This window comes from Caenorhabditis elegans, chromosome II (assembly GCF_000002985.6).
Source record: "Caenorhabditis elegans chromosome II".
Classification (NCBI taxonomy): Eukaryota; Metazoa; Nematoda; class Chromadorea; order Rhabditida; family Rhabditidae; genus Caenorhabditis; species Caenorhabditis elegans.
Window position 1 is genome coordinate 13,320,922 of NC_003280.10, and position 13,883 is coordinate 13,334,804.

The window sequence follows — 13,883 nt, forward strand, 5'->3', positions numbered from 1 at the left end:
TTCAGATTTTTTATCGATTTTTTTTGAGCAAAAAAAAAATAAAGAAATATAATGAAATTTCAACTGATTTTTAGGATTAAAAATTTTGAAAGAATATTTTAAAAAATGAATTATTTTGTTTATTTTTTGCACATTATTTTTTTCAAAAATCTTTGGACAAAAAGACACCAAAACGTATCTAGTAGGGTATGGATATTTAATAAGTTAAAGTTGGGTGGAATATAAGTAAAAATCTGAGAAAATTGGGGAAAAAACTGGGATATTTTTGGGGTTAGTTTAGGAAAAAAAATCATTAAATTCTTAAAAAATTGAATTTTAAGGCGAAAAAGTAGCGTGAATTGAGGGGATTTTTGCTTCAAAAAATCCCAAAATATTGAAAAATTCAACCGATATTTCCGATTTTGGCTAATTTCCTCCTAAATAAGAACTCCCCCCGACCAATCAGCGCATCGCTCCGCCGCCCACTTTATGAACCAATCAACGCGTTCGAACGCGCTGATTGGTCCAAAAGTGGGCGGAGCGATGCGCTGATTGGTCGGACCATTCTAATAAAGAGTTTTTGATTTTTTCGTTGGAATTTTTTGAAAAAAAACCAGTTTTCTGCCAAAATTTGAATTTTCCAGTAAAAAATTGAATTTTTAAGTCAAAATTTGAATTTTTCAGTCAAAATTTGAATTTTTCAGTCAAAATTTGAATTTTTAGTAAAAAATTGGGTTTTCAGTCAAAATTTGAATTTTTCAGCCAAAATTTGAATTTTTCAGTCAAAAATTTGAATTTTTCTGTCAAAATTTGAATTTTTAAGTCAAAATTTGAATTTTTCAGTCAAAATTTGAATTTTTCAGTCAAAATTTGAATTTTTAGTAAAAAATTGGGTTTTCAGTCAAAATTTGAATTTTTCAGCCAAAATTTGAATTTTTCAGTCAAAATTTGAATTTTTCAGTCAAAATTTGAATTTTCTGCCAAAAATTGAGTTTTTCAGTCAAAATTTGAATTTTTCTGCTGGAAATTTGAATTTTTAGTAAAAAATTGAGTTTTCAGTCAAAATTTGAATTTTTAAGCGATTTTTTCACAATTTTAGTCTTTTTTTTTTTTGGAATTTTTGAAGCAAAATCCCGCCAATTAACTCTACTTTAATAAATAAATTATGATGAAGCTGGTGGTGGTGGTGAGGGGGGTAGGAGGGGGGTTTTACAAATATACAATCAATGAGAATTATGCAAATTAGAGGACTTTTAGAAGAAAGAAAAAATGAATTTTTGAGGGGCTAAATAATTTTGAAGATCAGTTCGCGGTGGGGGGATTTTCGATGGAACAGAGAGAGAATATGGAAAAGATGTGAGATGTTTTTTTTCAAAAAAATTTTACAATAAAAATAGGGAAAATTGCACCATTTTGAGAGTTTACGTAGGGAAAAAATTTGAAAAATTTGAAAAAAATTATCGATTAATTGAATAAAAAATCACCGAAATAGGTCATTTTTGGCGTTTTTTAAGGCAGGGGAGTACAAAAACCACAAGAAATCAAAAAAAATGAAAAAAAAATTAATAAATGCCAATTTTTCTACCCTTTGGCACCAAAAATACACAAAAGAAGGTTTTTCGTGGTGGCTCTCACACTATGCACAAAATCCATCTAGGAGACCTTCTCGTATTTTTGAAATTTCGCCATTGTCGTCCTGCAAAAAAAAAATGAGATTTTATCGATTTTTCAATGAAAATTTCGGAAATTTACAGAGTTTTTAGTAAAAATTCCAGAAATTTACAGGTTTTTCGTTATGCGAAAAATGTGAAGAGAAAATAGGTTTTTTTTGTCTAAATTTATTTTAAAAAAGGATTTAATTTTAATCGATTTTTTTTTTGAAAAATGTACAATTTTTTTTTTTTTTCACAAACATTCTCAGAAACTGGCGTTTTTTTCGATTTTCTCCAAAAATTACAGATTTTTTGCCGTTTTTTCTGTTAAAATTCCGGAAATTTACAGTTTTTCAAGATTTTTTTTTGTCCATTAAAATCGCAGAATAATAGGGTTTTTGTATAAAATCACTACAAAAAAAAGGATTTTATCGACGTTTCCTCCAAAAATTTACCGATTTTTCGCGTTTTTTTACAAAAAAAAATTTCAAAAACCAAGATTTATGTCATTAAAAAAACGGATTTTATCGATTTTTCAGCAAAAATTCCGAAAATTGACAGTTTTTTTTGCGTTTTTTTCTTTTTTTACACAAAAATGGCTTAATTATTAAAAAAAATTATTTAATCGATTTTTCAGTAAAAATATCCGAGAATTTACAGATTTTCAAATTTTTCTCACAGAAAAATCTCAGAAAAATATTTTTTCTACTAAATTGGAAAAAAAGTTAATTATAATATGATTAAAAAGAAGGATTTTATCGATTTTTCAGTAAAAATTCAAAAAATTTACAGTTTTCGCGTTTTTTACAATAAAAATGCATTAAAAAGTGATTCTTGTCTGAAAATATTTAAAATAAAACTTTATCGATTTTTCAGTTAAAAAATCCGAGAATTTATTGATTTTTAATTTTTTTCACAAAAAAGTCTAAGAAAAACGGGTTTTTTGTCTGAAATATCGATTTTTTTCGATTTTTCAGTTAAAATTCCGGAAATTTACAGAGTTTTCGCGTTTTTCTTACAATAAAATGCAATTTTAAAAAATAGGATTTTATCGATTGTTAAATAAAAATATCTTTTTTTTTCACATTTTTTCCAACTTTCAAAGGTTTTTTTTATTGGAAAAATTAATTTGTAATTTACAAAAAATAACTTTTTTAATTTAATTTTACGTTTCCAAATTTTTTTTCACAGTGAAAATCACCGAAAAATCATGAATTTAGATGAAATTTTCTATTTTTTTTTCTCACAATTATTAGAGAGAAAAAACGAGTTTTTTGGGTCTAAAATATCGATTTTTCGTGATTTTCCTGGAATTTTAGACCATTTTTCCAAGAAAAACGAGGAGAAAAAGCTATTTTCTAGGAACTTTTGTGCCAAAAACTCAATTTTCATCACTTTTCATGATTTTTTCAGCTATTTTCTCAATTTTCAGTGATATCACCCAAAAAAGAAAAATGGTTTTATCGATTTTTTCAGTAAAAATTTAAGAATTTACAGATTTTTACGGGTTTTTTAACGAAAAAAATGCCAGACAAAGAGTTTTTATACAAAATTGGAAAAAAAATTGATTATATCATTTAAAATAAAACTTTATCGATTTTTCAGTTGAATAAATCCGAGAATTTATTGATTTTTACTTTTTTTTTCACAAAAAAATTTCAGAAAAACGGGGTTTTTTTTGTCTGAAATATCGATTTTCTCAATTTTTATGAATTTTAGTCCGTTTTTCTATTATTTTCTTCTAAATTCGAGATAAAAAGCTACGGAGAATCATATTAATTAATTTAATAAAATTTTACACATTTTCTGAGAGTTTTTGAACGAGTTTTTTCAAAAAGCGATTTTAAGCTATTTTCTCAAATTTCAAAGCGAAAATCATCAAAATTAGGGCGATTTATTGATTTTTAAGCAATTTTTTTCAGCGAAAATCCACCAAAAACCGCGAAACAAGCTTCTCGTGAATTTTGGTGATTTATCGATTTTTTAAAATTGAATTTTAGATGAAATTTATTGCAAAATTCGATTTTTTAAGCTATTTTCTCAAATTTCAAAGCAAAAATCACCAAAATTTGGGCGGATTTTATTGATTTTTCTCAATTATTTCAAAAAATTCGTTCAATTTTCAAATTTTTACGCTGGAATTTATAGATTTTCCACTTTTTTTTCTCACAATTATTAGAGAGAAAAAACGGGTTTTTTGGGTCTAAAATATCGATTTTTCGTGATTTTCCTGGAATTTTAGACCATTTTTCCAAGAAAAACGAGGAGAAAAAGCTATTTTCTAGGAACTTTTGTGCCAAAAACTCAATTTTCATCACTTTTCATGATTTTTTCAGCTATTTTCTCAATTTTCAGTGATATCACCCAAAAATTATGAATATGGGTGTTTTAGACGGAATTTTTTCAAAATTTCAATTTTCCATGAAAACAAACCTTCCCAAACGCATCATTACTACCCGGCGGCGGTGGCCCAGATGATAATGGTGGATTACTCATCGGATTGCTCAACGGATTACTACCCGGCGTTCCCGGATTAACATTATTATTCACACTATGCGCGGAGCCCGGCGCCGATCCTGGACCTCCTCCGTTCATTGACACTGCTGCTGTGGCCGCCGGTGGTGGTGGTGGAACACTTCCACCTCCACCTCCACCCGTCGGTGTCAAAGCTTCAGTCTTCATTATTTCTTCTCCATTCGTCGTAATCTCTTGCTTCGGCTGATGTAGCTGCTGTCCGATTGATGATGGTGTTCCAACTGATCCTACAGACGTCGTAGCCACCTGTGGAACACTTCCAGGTCCTGGAACTGATCCAATCATTCCAGGAGTTCCTGGACCACCGGCGGTGGTGGCTCCGGGAGCTGCTGCTGCTGGACCTGCAGACATTGGTTGATGATCAGAAGACATGCCGAACGGCATCGCTGAACTGCTGGTCGGTGGCATCGGAGGCATTCCCATGAATGGAGGCATATCGGCAGGGGGTACCCCCATACTCGGAGAGTTTAGAGACATATGGGGATGGGCTCCGTTGGGCATCATGCCGCCGCTACCGCTGGCTCCGGGGAATGGTTGAGCACCACCGCCGGGTGGGGGGCCGCCCATGAAGTCGAAACGTTGCATTCCGGACATATCTGGAAAAGAAGAGGAAAATGTGAAAAATGGGGATTTTGGGAATGAAAAAATTTAAAAAATCCTCATTTTTTGCTTCAATTTTTAAAAATTGAAGCAAAACACATAAATTTTAACTAAAAAATTTCATTTGAGAAAAATAGAAATAGGAGTATGTTTTAATTTTAAAAAAATAAAAATCAAGTTTCCAGTTGAAAATTTAGAACATTCAAAGAAAACTGCGGATTTTGTTATTTTTTCTGCAATTTTTCTAAATTTTCGACTGGCAACAGCTTTTTTTTTTAAAGAAAAATATCAATTTCCGTGATTTTTTTTTCCAATTTTCTACTGAAAACTGTGATATTTATAGAATAATGCTCATTTTTACAATATTTCGATTTTTTTTTTTTGATTTTTCGCGATTTTTCAAAGTTTTCGAATGGTAACTATGAAATTTTCAGGGAAAAACTACTAATTTCTGCAATTTTTTAAATTTTTTTTTGCAATGCTGAATAAAGTAAATTTATTGTATCAAGTATTCGCCAATAACCATCTTTTTTGCAACTTTTTCTTTTTTTTTTAATTTTCGTCAGAAAAAATATGTATTTTTGAGATTTTTTTAAATTTTAAATAAAACCGGAAAATGTGAATACTTTTTGTTTTAGAAAAATCCTCAATTTTGCGATTTTTCAAATATGTGACTGAAAACAGGCGAATTTTTAGAAAAAAAATGTACTCATTTGTGTGATTTTTCCACATTTTCTCACTGGAATAAATAATAATTGTCACCGTTTTAACCCGGAAATCTAGGAAAATTACAAAAAATTGAACATTTTTCAAATTTTCTGCATGTGTTTCCAGGCAAAAACTCACCCATCGGTGCTCCGGGACCAACGGGCCTCGGCATTCCAACAGCTCCAGGGAATGGTTGTCCAACTGGTGGCGGTGGCATTCGCATTCCTTGATTCGGCGCCATTCGTTGTAATCGTGGATCCGGTGGAAACATTGGGAAGGCACCTGGAGGCATACCTCCAGGTGCCATTGCGCCTGGAGGCATTCGTCCGGGTGCAAATCGGCCGCCAAATGCTCCTGGATGACCACCCATCATTTCCATTCCCATTGGTGGTGGAGCAAACTGCAAAATTTATGATTTTTCGGGTGTGAATTTGGTAAAAATCGGTTTAATTTGGTGGTGAAATTTGCAAAATTTCATTGAAAAAAAAGGATTTTAATGCAAAATTAAAGTGCAATTTGATAAATTTTGTTAAAATCGCGTTTTTCGTTTTTCTTGGGAGAATTTGGGTTAAAATAGGTTATTAATACAGAATTTCTGAAGAGTTTTAAGTTTTAACAATTTAAAACTCTTCAGAAATTCTGTATTAATAACCGATTTTTCAAGAAAATTTGGTCAAAGTTGTTTGCCCAAAAAACCAATTTTTAACCAAATTCACCCAAGAAAACCGGAAATTTTGCTTTTTTTCGTGAAATTTTTTCCGATTTTTCAATAAAAACCGTGAAATTTTGCAACAGCAGCAAAAACGAATTTTACCTTGAAATTTTATAAATTAAAGATATTTTTTGACACTTTTTAGTAATAAATGCAAAAAAAATCAACAAAAATAGACTAAACATTGTAAAAACTGTAAAAACTAAGAGAAAAAATTAATTCGCTTGTCTTGTCCACGTGTAGTACAAAATTCACCGTAAATCGACATGCAGCAAACTGCGCCGCTGACGTATTTTTAGTTTTTTTCGCGAGATTTTGCTATTTTTCCAAAAACTTGTCGATTTTTGAAATTTCGTTTAAAAATTGAAAAAAAAAAATCGATAAGTTTTTGGAAAAATAGCAAAATCTTCTCGCGAAAAAAATTAAAAATACGTCAGCGGCGCAGTTTGCTGCATGTCGATTTACGGTGAATTTTGTACTACACGTGGACAAGTGCGAATTCATTTTTTCTCTTAGTTTTTACAGTTTTTACAATGTTTAGTCTATTTTTGTTGATTTTTTGCGCATTTATTACTAAAAAGTGTCAAAATCTCAATCTTTAATTTATAAAATTTCAAGGTAAAATTCGATTTTGCTGCTGCTGCAAAATTTCACGGTTTTTATTGAAAAATCGGAAAAAATTTCCGGTTTTCTTGGGTGAATTTGGTAAAAAATTGGTTTTTTGGGCAAACTTTGACCAAATTTTCTTGAAAAATCGGTTATTAATACAGAATTTCTGAAGAGTTTTAAATTAATTGTTTTTCTGATGATAATTTGAATTAAGGCTTAAAATGGTGCAAAAATGAAATCAAATTTTTGGAAAATTCGAAATTTTGGTACAAGAATCAAGATATCCCGGTTTTTATTGGAAAAATCGACACAAGTTTTCGGAAATTTTGCGAAAAAATTAAAAACTTTTTTTTGGGTGAATTTAGTTAAAAATCGGTTTTTTTGTTGGTAAAAATTGACGAATTTACTTGAAAAATAGGTTTTTAATGCAAAATTTAAGTAAAATTTGATAAATTTTGTTAAAATTGCGTTTTCATTTTTCTTGGGTGAATTTGGTTAAAAATAAGGTTTTTTGGGTGAAATTTGTTGTAAAATAGATGTTTTTATACAGAATGTCTGAAGATTTTTAATAAATTTCGTGTAAAAATTAAAAAAAAAAGGAAAAATCGACAAGTTCTCGGAAAAAAAGCGTTTTTCCTCGGTCAGTTTGAGTGAAAATTGGTTATTAATACAGAATTTCTGAAGATTTTTAATAATGCAAAATTTATGGCTTTTATTGAAAAATCGGCACAAGTTTTGGAAAATTTGCAAAACTTCCGGTTTTCTTGGGTGAATTTGAGTTAAAAATTGATGTTTTTTTTTTGGGTAAAAATTGGCTAAATTCCTTGAAAAATTAGGTTTTCAATACAGAATCTCTGAATAATTTAATAAATTTCGTTTAAAAATTTAAAAAAAAAGCAAAAATCTACAAATTTCGCGAAAAAAAGCGTTTTTCTTGGGTGAATTTGCTTAAAAATAGGTTTTTTTTTTTTGGCTAAAAATTGTCTAAACTCCTTGAAAAATAGGTTTTTAATACTGAATTTCTGAAAATTTTTAATAAATTTCGTTCAAAAATTGAAAAAAAAAATCAAAAATAGACAAGTTTTCGTCGGAAAAATAGCAAAATTTCGCGAAAAAAATGCGTTTTTCTGAGGTAAAATTAGAAAATTTTATTTTAAAAAAGGTTTTTAATACCGATATTTTTCGTTAAAAAATAAAAATTCTGCCAAAATTTGAATTTTTCCGCCAAAATTTCAATTTTTCAGTTAAAATTAAAATTTTCCTGTCAAAATTTGAATTTTTCAGCGCAAATTTGAATTTATCAGCCAAAATTTAAATTTTTGAGTAAAAACCAAATATTTCATTTGATTTTTGAGATTTATTTTCAGCTTTTGGGAATTTTCGCTTGAAAATTAATGTAATTTGGGGGAAAAAAATCGATTTTTGAACATTTTTCCGCTATAAATTCAAAAAACTGCACAAAAATCAATTTTCACGCTTAAAAATTCGTATTTTTTGAATTTTCTTTTTTTTTAAATCAAACTAGTGAGAATTGGTTTTTAATCGATTTTTGTCATTTTTTCGTAAAATTCTGAAAATTCAGGTTTCCCAGTGCAATTTTCGTCAAAAATTCTAATTTTTCCTGGAGTTTTGATGCAAATTTCCAAAAAAAACTGACATGTCCATTCATTCCTGGTGGCATTCCGATCATCGCCTGTAAAAAATGAGAATTTTTCCAAAAATTTCAAATTTCCAGTCAAAAAAAAACCGCGTACCTCGTGGAAATATTTAGCCTCCGCCGAGAACGGATCGCCTCCAGCATCCCGTCGTTCTGGTGCCGCCGAATAAAGATCCCAAAATAATAGCCACCATTCGAGTAGAAATGACTTATCCGAAAGTTTTGTGGAGTTTGCAGCGGCCAGTCCCGCCGCCGGATTCGTACTTAAAACCTCTTCTTTAAATGTTTCGGCGGTTTTTGAGGCGCCCGTTTGTTGGAGGTATTCGTAGATGTACGACGTTAGTCTGGAATTATAGAAAATTTGGAATTTTCGATTTTTTTTTTTTGGTTTTTTCGATGCAAAATTGAGTTTTCAGAGCATTTTTCACTCAAAAAAAAAATATTTCCTCGTAATTCGACAAGCATCATACCGTGCCGCAGACTTGCAAAAACTTTCGCTTCGCCTCTTTTTTTTTTTCAAATTCACAGTAAATTTAGTAGAAACTATATAATTTTTTTCGGAGAAAATTTGAATTTTTCAGCCAAATTTTGATTTTTTCAGTCAAAATTTGAATTTTCCGGCAAAAATTTTAAATTTTCAGCAAAAATTTGAATTTTTCCGCCAAAATTTGAATTTTTAAGCAAAATGTGAATTTTTCTGCCAAAAACTGAATGTTTCGGCAGAAATTTGAATTTTCCGGCCAAAATTTGAATTTTTCAGCGCAAATTTGAATTTTTCCGCCAAAATTTGAATTTTTCGGCTAAAACTTGAATTTTTCAGCCAAAATTTGAATTTTCAGCTAAAACTTGAATTTTTCAGCCAAATTTTGATTTTTTCAGTCAAAATCTGAATTTTCCGGCGAAAATTTTAAATTTTCAGCAAAAATCTGAATTTTCCGGCGAAAATTTTAAATTTTCAGCAAAAATTTGAATTTTTCCGCCAAAATTTAAATTTTTTTGCCAAATTTTGAATTTTTCATTTTTCTCCAGAAAATTCGCCAAAAAACGCACAAAACCCCATTTTTTTCCTCATTTCTCAACCCCGTACCTATCCCGGGCAGTCATCTCTGAAGCTAGCGATTGCTGCTGCTGCTGAATCACTTGAGGCGGCATTGACTGCTGCTGTATAGGACCCACACCCTGTGGTCCTCCAGGAGGGGGTCCGCCACCACGCGGCTGGAACAAAAACGACTCGTCGGGGTGTTGAGTGTCCAGTTTCGAAACGGGGTCAGAGCTCTCGGAGAGCTTGTACGGACGGAGAGAAGAGGAATATAAATATTCTCAGAGAAAGAGCCGTCCTGTGCTGTGAGGATGTGTGTGGCTTGAAGGTTATAAGCTTCTTCTTCTTCTTCTTCTTTTGATTTTTTTCGATATTGCTGATCCTTACAGCCTCATATTAATGAAATGTGCTCTGAAATATTGAAAAAATTGAATTTTTTATTATTATTTTCTTTATTAAACGGGAAAAAAACGGATGACGCATCGGAAATTTACTGATAAGCTTTACACTGGAGTTTTTGAAAAAAAAAAGACTAAAATGGTCCTAAACGACAGAATTTGAGGGGGAAAAAAATTTAAAAATTGATTTTCAAAAAAAAATGCGCTGGGAAGTTAATTTTTCGATTAAAAAAAGTGAAAAATCCACATTTTAAATTTAAAAAAAAACAGTGTTTCTGCATTTTTATTTTGGAAAAAAATGAAAAATCTGTAAACGTTCAGAATTTTACTCGAAAAAAAGTGACAAAAAAAAATCATCAAAAAAATTATTTTAGACAAAAACCTTTTTTCTGCAATTTTTGTTCAAAAAATATTGAAAATCTGTAAATTTCCGAGATTTTAACTGAAAAGTCCATAAAACACTTTTTTTTAAAGTAAATTAATTTCTCTCTCTAAAAATGCAGAAAGGGGGGGGGGGGGTTTTCTAAAATTAAATTTTTTTAAATAAATTTTGAACAAAAATTGCAGAAAAAAGGTTTTTGTCTAAAATAATTTTTTTGATGATGATTTTTGTCACATTTTTTCGAGTAAAATTCTGAACGTTTACAGATTTTTCACTTTTTCCCAAAATAAAAATGCAGAAACACTGTTTTTTTTTTATTTAAAATGTGGATTTTTCACTTTTTTCAATCGAAAAATTAATTTCCCAGTGCTTTTTTTTTGAAAATCAATTTTTTAAAAACATTTTGCGGTTTTTACAATAAAACCAAAATTCCGGAAAATTACAGATTTTTAAAAACTTTTTTCGCAAAAAAATGCCAAAAATTTTTGGGTTTCTGGTGTAAAATATCGCGATTTTCTCAATTTTTATTAATTTATCTTTTATTTTCCAGTAACTTTTCCCTGTCATAGCGGCCGAAAATAATTTTTTTTATTCAATTATTACCCTTTATTTTGTATTTTGGCAGGTTATTTCGCGTTAATTCGGGTTATTTAGGTACATTTTAAGTGAAATCTACTCAAAATGTGCCTAAATAACTGAATTAACACGAAATAACCTGCCAAAATACAAAATAAAGGGTAATAATTGAATAAAAAATGATTTTCGGCCGCTATGACAGGGAAAAGTTGGGAAAATAAAAGATAAATTAATAAAAATTGAGAAAATCGATATTTTACACCAGAAACCCAAAAATTTTTGGCTTTTTTTTGCGAAAAAAGTTTTTAAAAATCTGTAAGTTTCCGGAATTTTGGTTTTATTGTAAAACCCGCAAAATCTTTTTTAAAAATTGTCTAAAAATTGATTCTCAAAAAAAAATGCGAATGAAAAATAATTTTTTTTTTTAATGAAAAAATAAATTGCCCAAAATACAAAATAAAGAGTAATAATTGAATAAAAACTGATTTCCGACTACTTTAACGAGGAAAAGTTTGCAAAATTGAAGATTTCAGTTGAACTTGACCACATTTTTTTGGATTTTGAGTGGAAATAAGGTGGGAAATTGCGTTTTTTGCATTAACAAATTTCAAAAAATTCAGTTATCACAGCAAAATATAGATTTTTAAGCGGTTTTTAGCCGAAAATCACAAAAGCTGGTAACTTTTAAGGAAATTTCGCTAGTTTTCAATAAAAATTCGTTTTTTTTACTGAAAAAATACATTTTCTAGGGGAAAATTCGAAAAAACTGATTTTTAGCCGATAAATTATTATTAAAAATATGTTTTTTAAAACAGTTTTTCGTGATTTTTGCGAATTTTCACACTAAAAATCAGTCTTGACTACAGAAAACTGTGTTTTAAACGTATTATTCCGTTCAAAGCTCCAAGAGCAGTTAGATTATCGGCTAATTAGGATAGCTTTCGGTACTTGAAAGTGGAATTACTTGAAAATTTGTTTTTTATGTATTTTTATGGAAAAATCAATTTTTAACAATTTACAACGCTGCTGAAATTTTGAATTTTCTCAATTTCTATGAAATTTCACACAGAAATTGAATTTGTTTCGGTTTTCACTCAGTTTTTCGGGTAAATTTCCGTATTTTTTCACGAAAAATTCAAATTTTGACTGGAAAATTCAAATTTTGGCAGAAGTTGCATTTTTTCCTTTGAAACAACCGAGCTTATAATTTAAGATCTTTCAGGTGGTTTTTTTAGGCAAAAATCATTTTAAAAAACTGATTCACAAGTTGAAAACTGACAATTTTAAAGAGAAAATTGATTTTTGGCAAAATTTCGTAGAATTTCGCTACTTTTCAATGATAAATTTGCTTTTTAGAGAAAAAACTGACATTCAGCCAATAAATTACCAAAAAAAAAACCGTTTTTTAAACATTTTTCCCCCGATTTTTTGAGAATTTTCACGTTCAAAATGAGTTTTGACTATAGAAAACTTGTTTAGAACATATAATTCCCTATAATTCCGTAAGAAGCTCCAAGAGCAGTTAGATTATAGGCTAATTAGATGAATTTCGGTACTTGAAAATGTGGGGAGAAAAGACCATATGGCCAAGTGTTTTGGGGTAAGGCCATGTAAATTGGCACGATAACGACCCCAAAACCCAATTTTTTCCGAATTTTAACGAAATATTAGGTTAAAAACGTAGTTTTTTTCAAAAAAAAACCATTTCCGCCGCATAAAAATCGATAAAAATGAGGTGGGTAATGTGTACTGTACTGTTCTGTGAGGAGAGCGCCAGTCGATTAAAGTAAACAATGGGGGAGGAAGTGAGGTAGAGAAGTGTGATGATCGGCGCCGCGTGGTGATAAAAAAAATAGTAGGTGGTGCAGAGAGTTCAATTTTTGAAAAATTTTAATTTTTTAAATGATTTTTTACAAAAAAAATCAACAAAAACAATGAAAAAATCATGAAAAAAGCTCGAAAAACACGAAAAAAAAAATTAAAAAATTCGCGCTAAACAACACGCGCTACGATTCTCCGTAAAAACTCCGAACTAACGGAGCATCGTAACACGTGCTGTTTAGCGTGAAATTTCAATCAATAATAAATTTTTGATTTTCGACCGGAAAAAGTTGATTTTGCACGGATTTTAGCAGGGAAAATTTTTGGGAACTTGTTGAAATTCTAAATTTTTCGAATTTTGGGGGCTGTGAATAATATTCAGTTTTTTTCACAGAAAAATCAAGACTTCCCATATAAGACGTGTGCAAAAATGATAAAATGGGTCTCGCCACGCGTACACCGAGTTACAGTACCGCGTGGCGAGACCCAATTGGCAAAAATTCGAATTTTTTAGACGGCTACCTAATAATTTAAATTGCAATTTTGTGATTTTTGATGAGAATTTATGTCTAAAACAGCTGTCCCATTTCGGTTTGATCTACATTGATCTACAAAAAAGGCGGGAGAAGATCTTTTCGAGCCGCAGAGTTCTCAACTGATTTGGTATGGTTTGACGTCACATATTTTTGAGCAAAAAAATTCCCGCATTTTTTGGAGATAAAACCGTGATGGGACAGCCTGGCGCCAAGTGCTTGATCTGCGTAGATCTACAAAAACGCGGGAAAAGTGACGCAGAGTTTTGAACTGATTTTGCATAAAAATTCCCGCATTTTTTGTAGATCAAACCGTTATGGGACAGCCTGGTGCCACGTGCTTGATCTACGCAGATCTACAAAAATGCGGGAAAAGTGACACAGAGTTCTCAACTGATTTTGCATAAAAATTCCCGCATTTTTTGGAGATCAAACCGTGATGGGACAGCCTGGCACCACTTGCTTGATCTACGTAGATCTACAAAAATGCGGGAAAAGTGACACAACTGATTTTGCATAAAAATTCCCGCTTTTTTTGTAGATCAAACCGTTATGGGACAGCCTGGTGCCACGTGCTTGATCTACGTAGATCTACAAAAATGCGGGAAAAGTGACACAGAGTTCTCAACTGATTTTGCATAAAAATTCCCGCATTTTTTGGAGATCAAACCGTGATGGGACA

The 13,883-nt window shown here is 30.6% G+C and overlaps 1 protein-coding gene and 1 non-coding gene across 3 annotated transcripts; both read right to left on the minus strand.

Moving 5' to 3' along the window:
• Positions 1–102: 102 nt before the first annotated feature.
• On the minus strand, positions 103–9,604 carry sam-10 (Single-stranded DNA-binding protein homolog sam-10; the record flags this gene model as incomplete). 2 transcript variants are annotated; one of them, NM_001267450.2, is made up of 6 exons in its annotated part: positions 103–1,675; positions 4,065–4,762; positions 5,613–5,874; positions 8,453–8,488; positions 8,550–8,796; positions 9,540–9,604. In NM_001267450.2, the coding sequence occupies 6 exons, from the start codon at positions 9,602–9,604 to the stop codon at positions 1,616–1,618; spliced, it is 1,368 nt and encodes a 455-aa protein (NP_001254379.1). The 2 variants fall into 2 exon arrangements, with proteins under 2 accessions (NP_001254379.1, NP_001254380.1); NM_001267451.3 differs by lacking the exons at positions 5,613–5,874; positions 8,453–8,488; positions 8,550–8,796; positions 9,540–9,604 and having other exon boundaries at positions 1,616–1,675; positions 4,065–4,760.
• Positions 9,605–12,841: 3,237 nt separating this feature from the next.
• mir-2215 lies at positions 12,842–12,906 on the minus strand. Its single transcript, NR_051832.1, has one exon. It is a non-coding gene; the product is annotated as a pre-microRNA mir-2215 (primary transcript).
• Between the last annotated feature and the right edge of the window lie 977 nt (positions 12,907–13,883).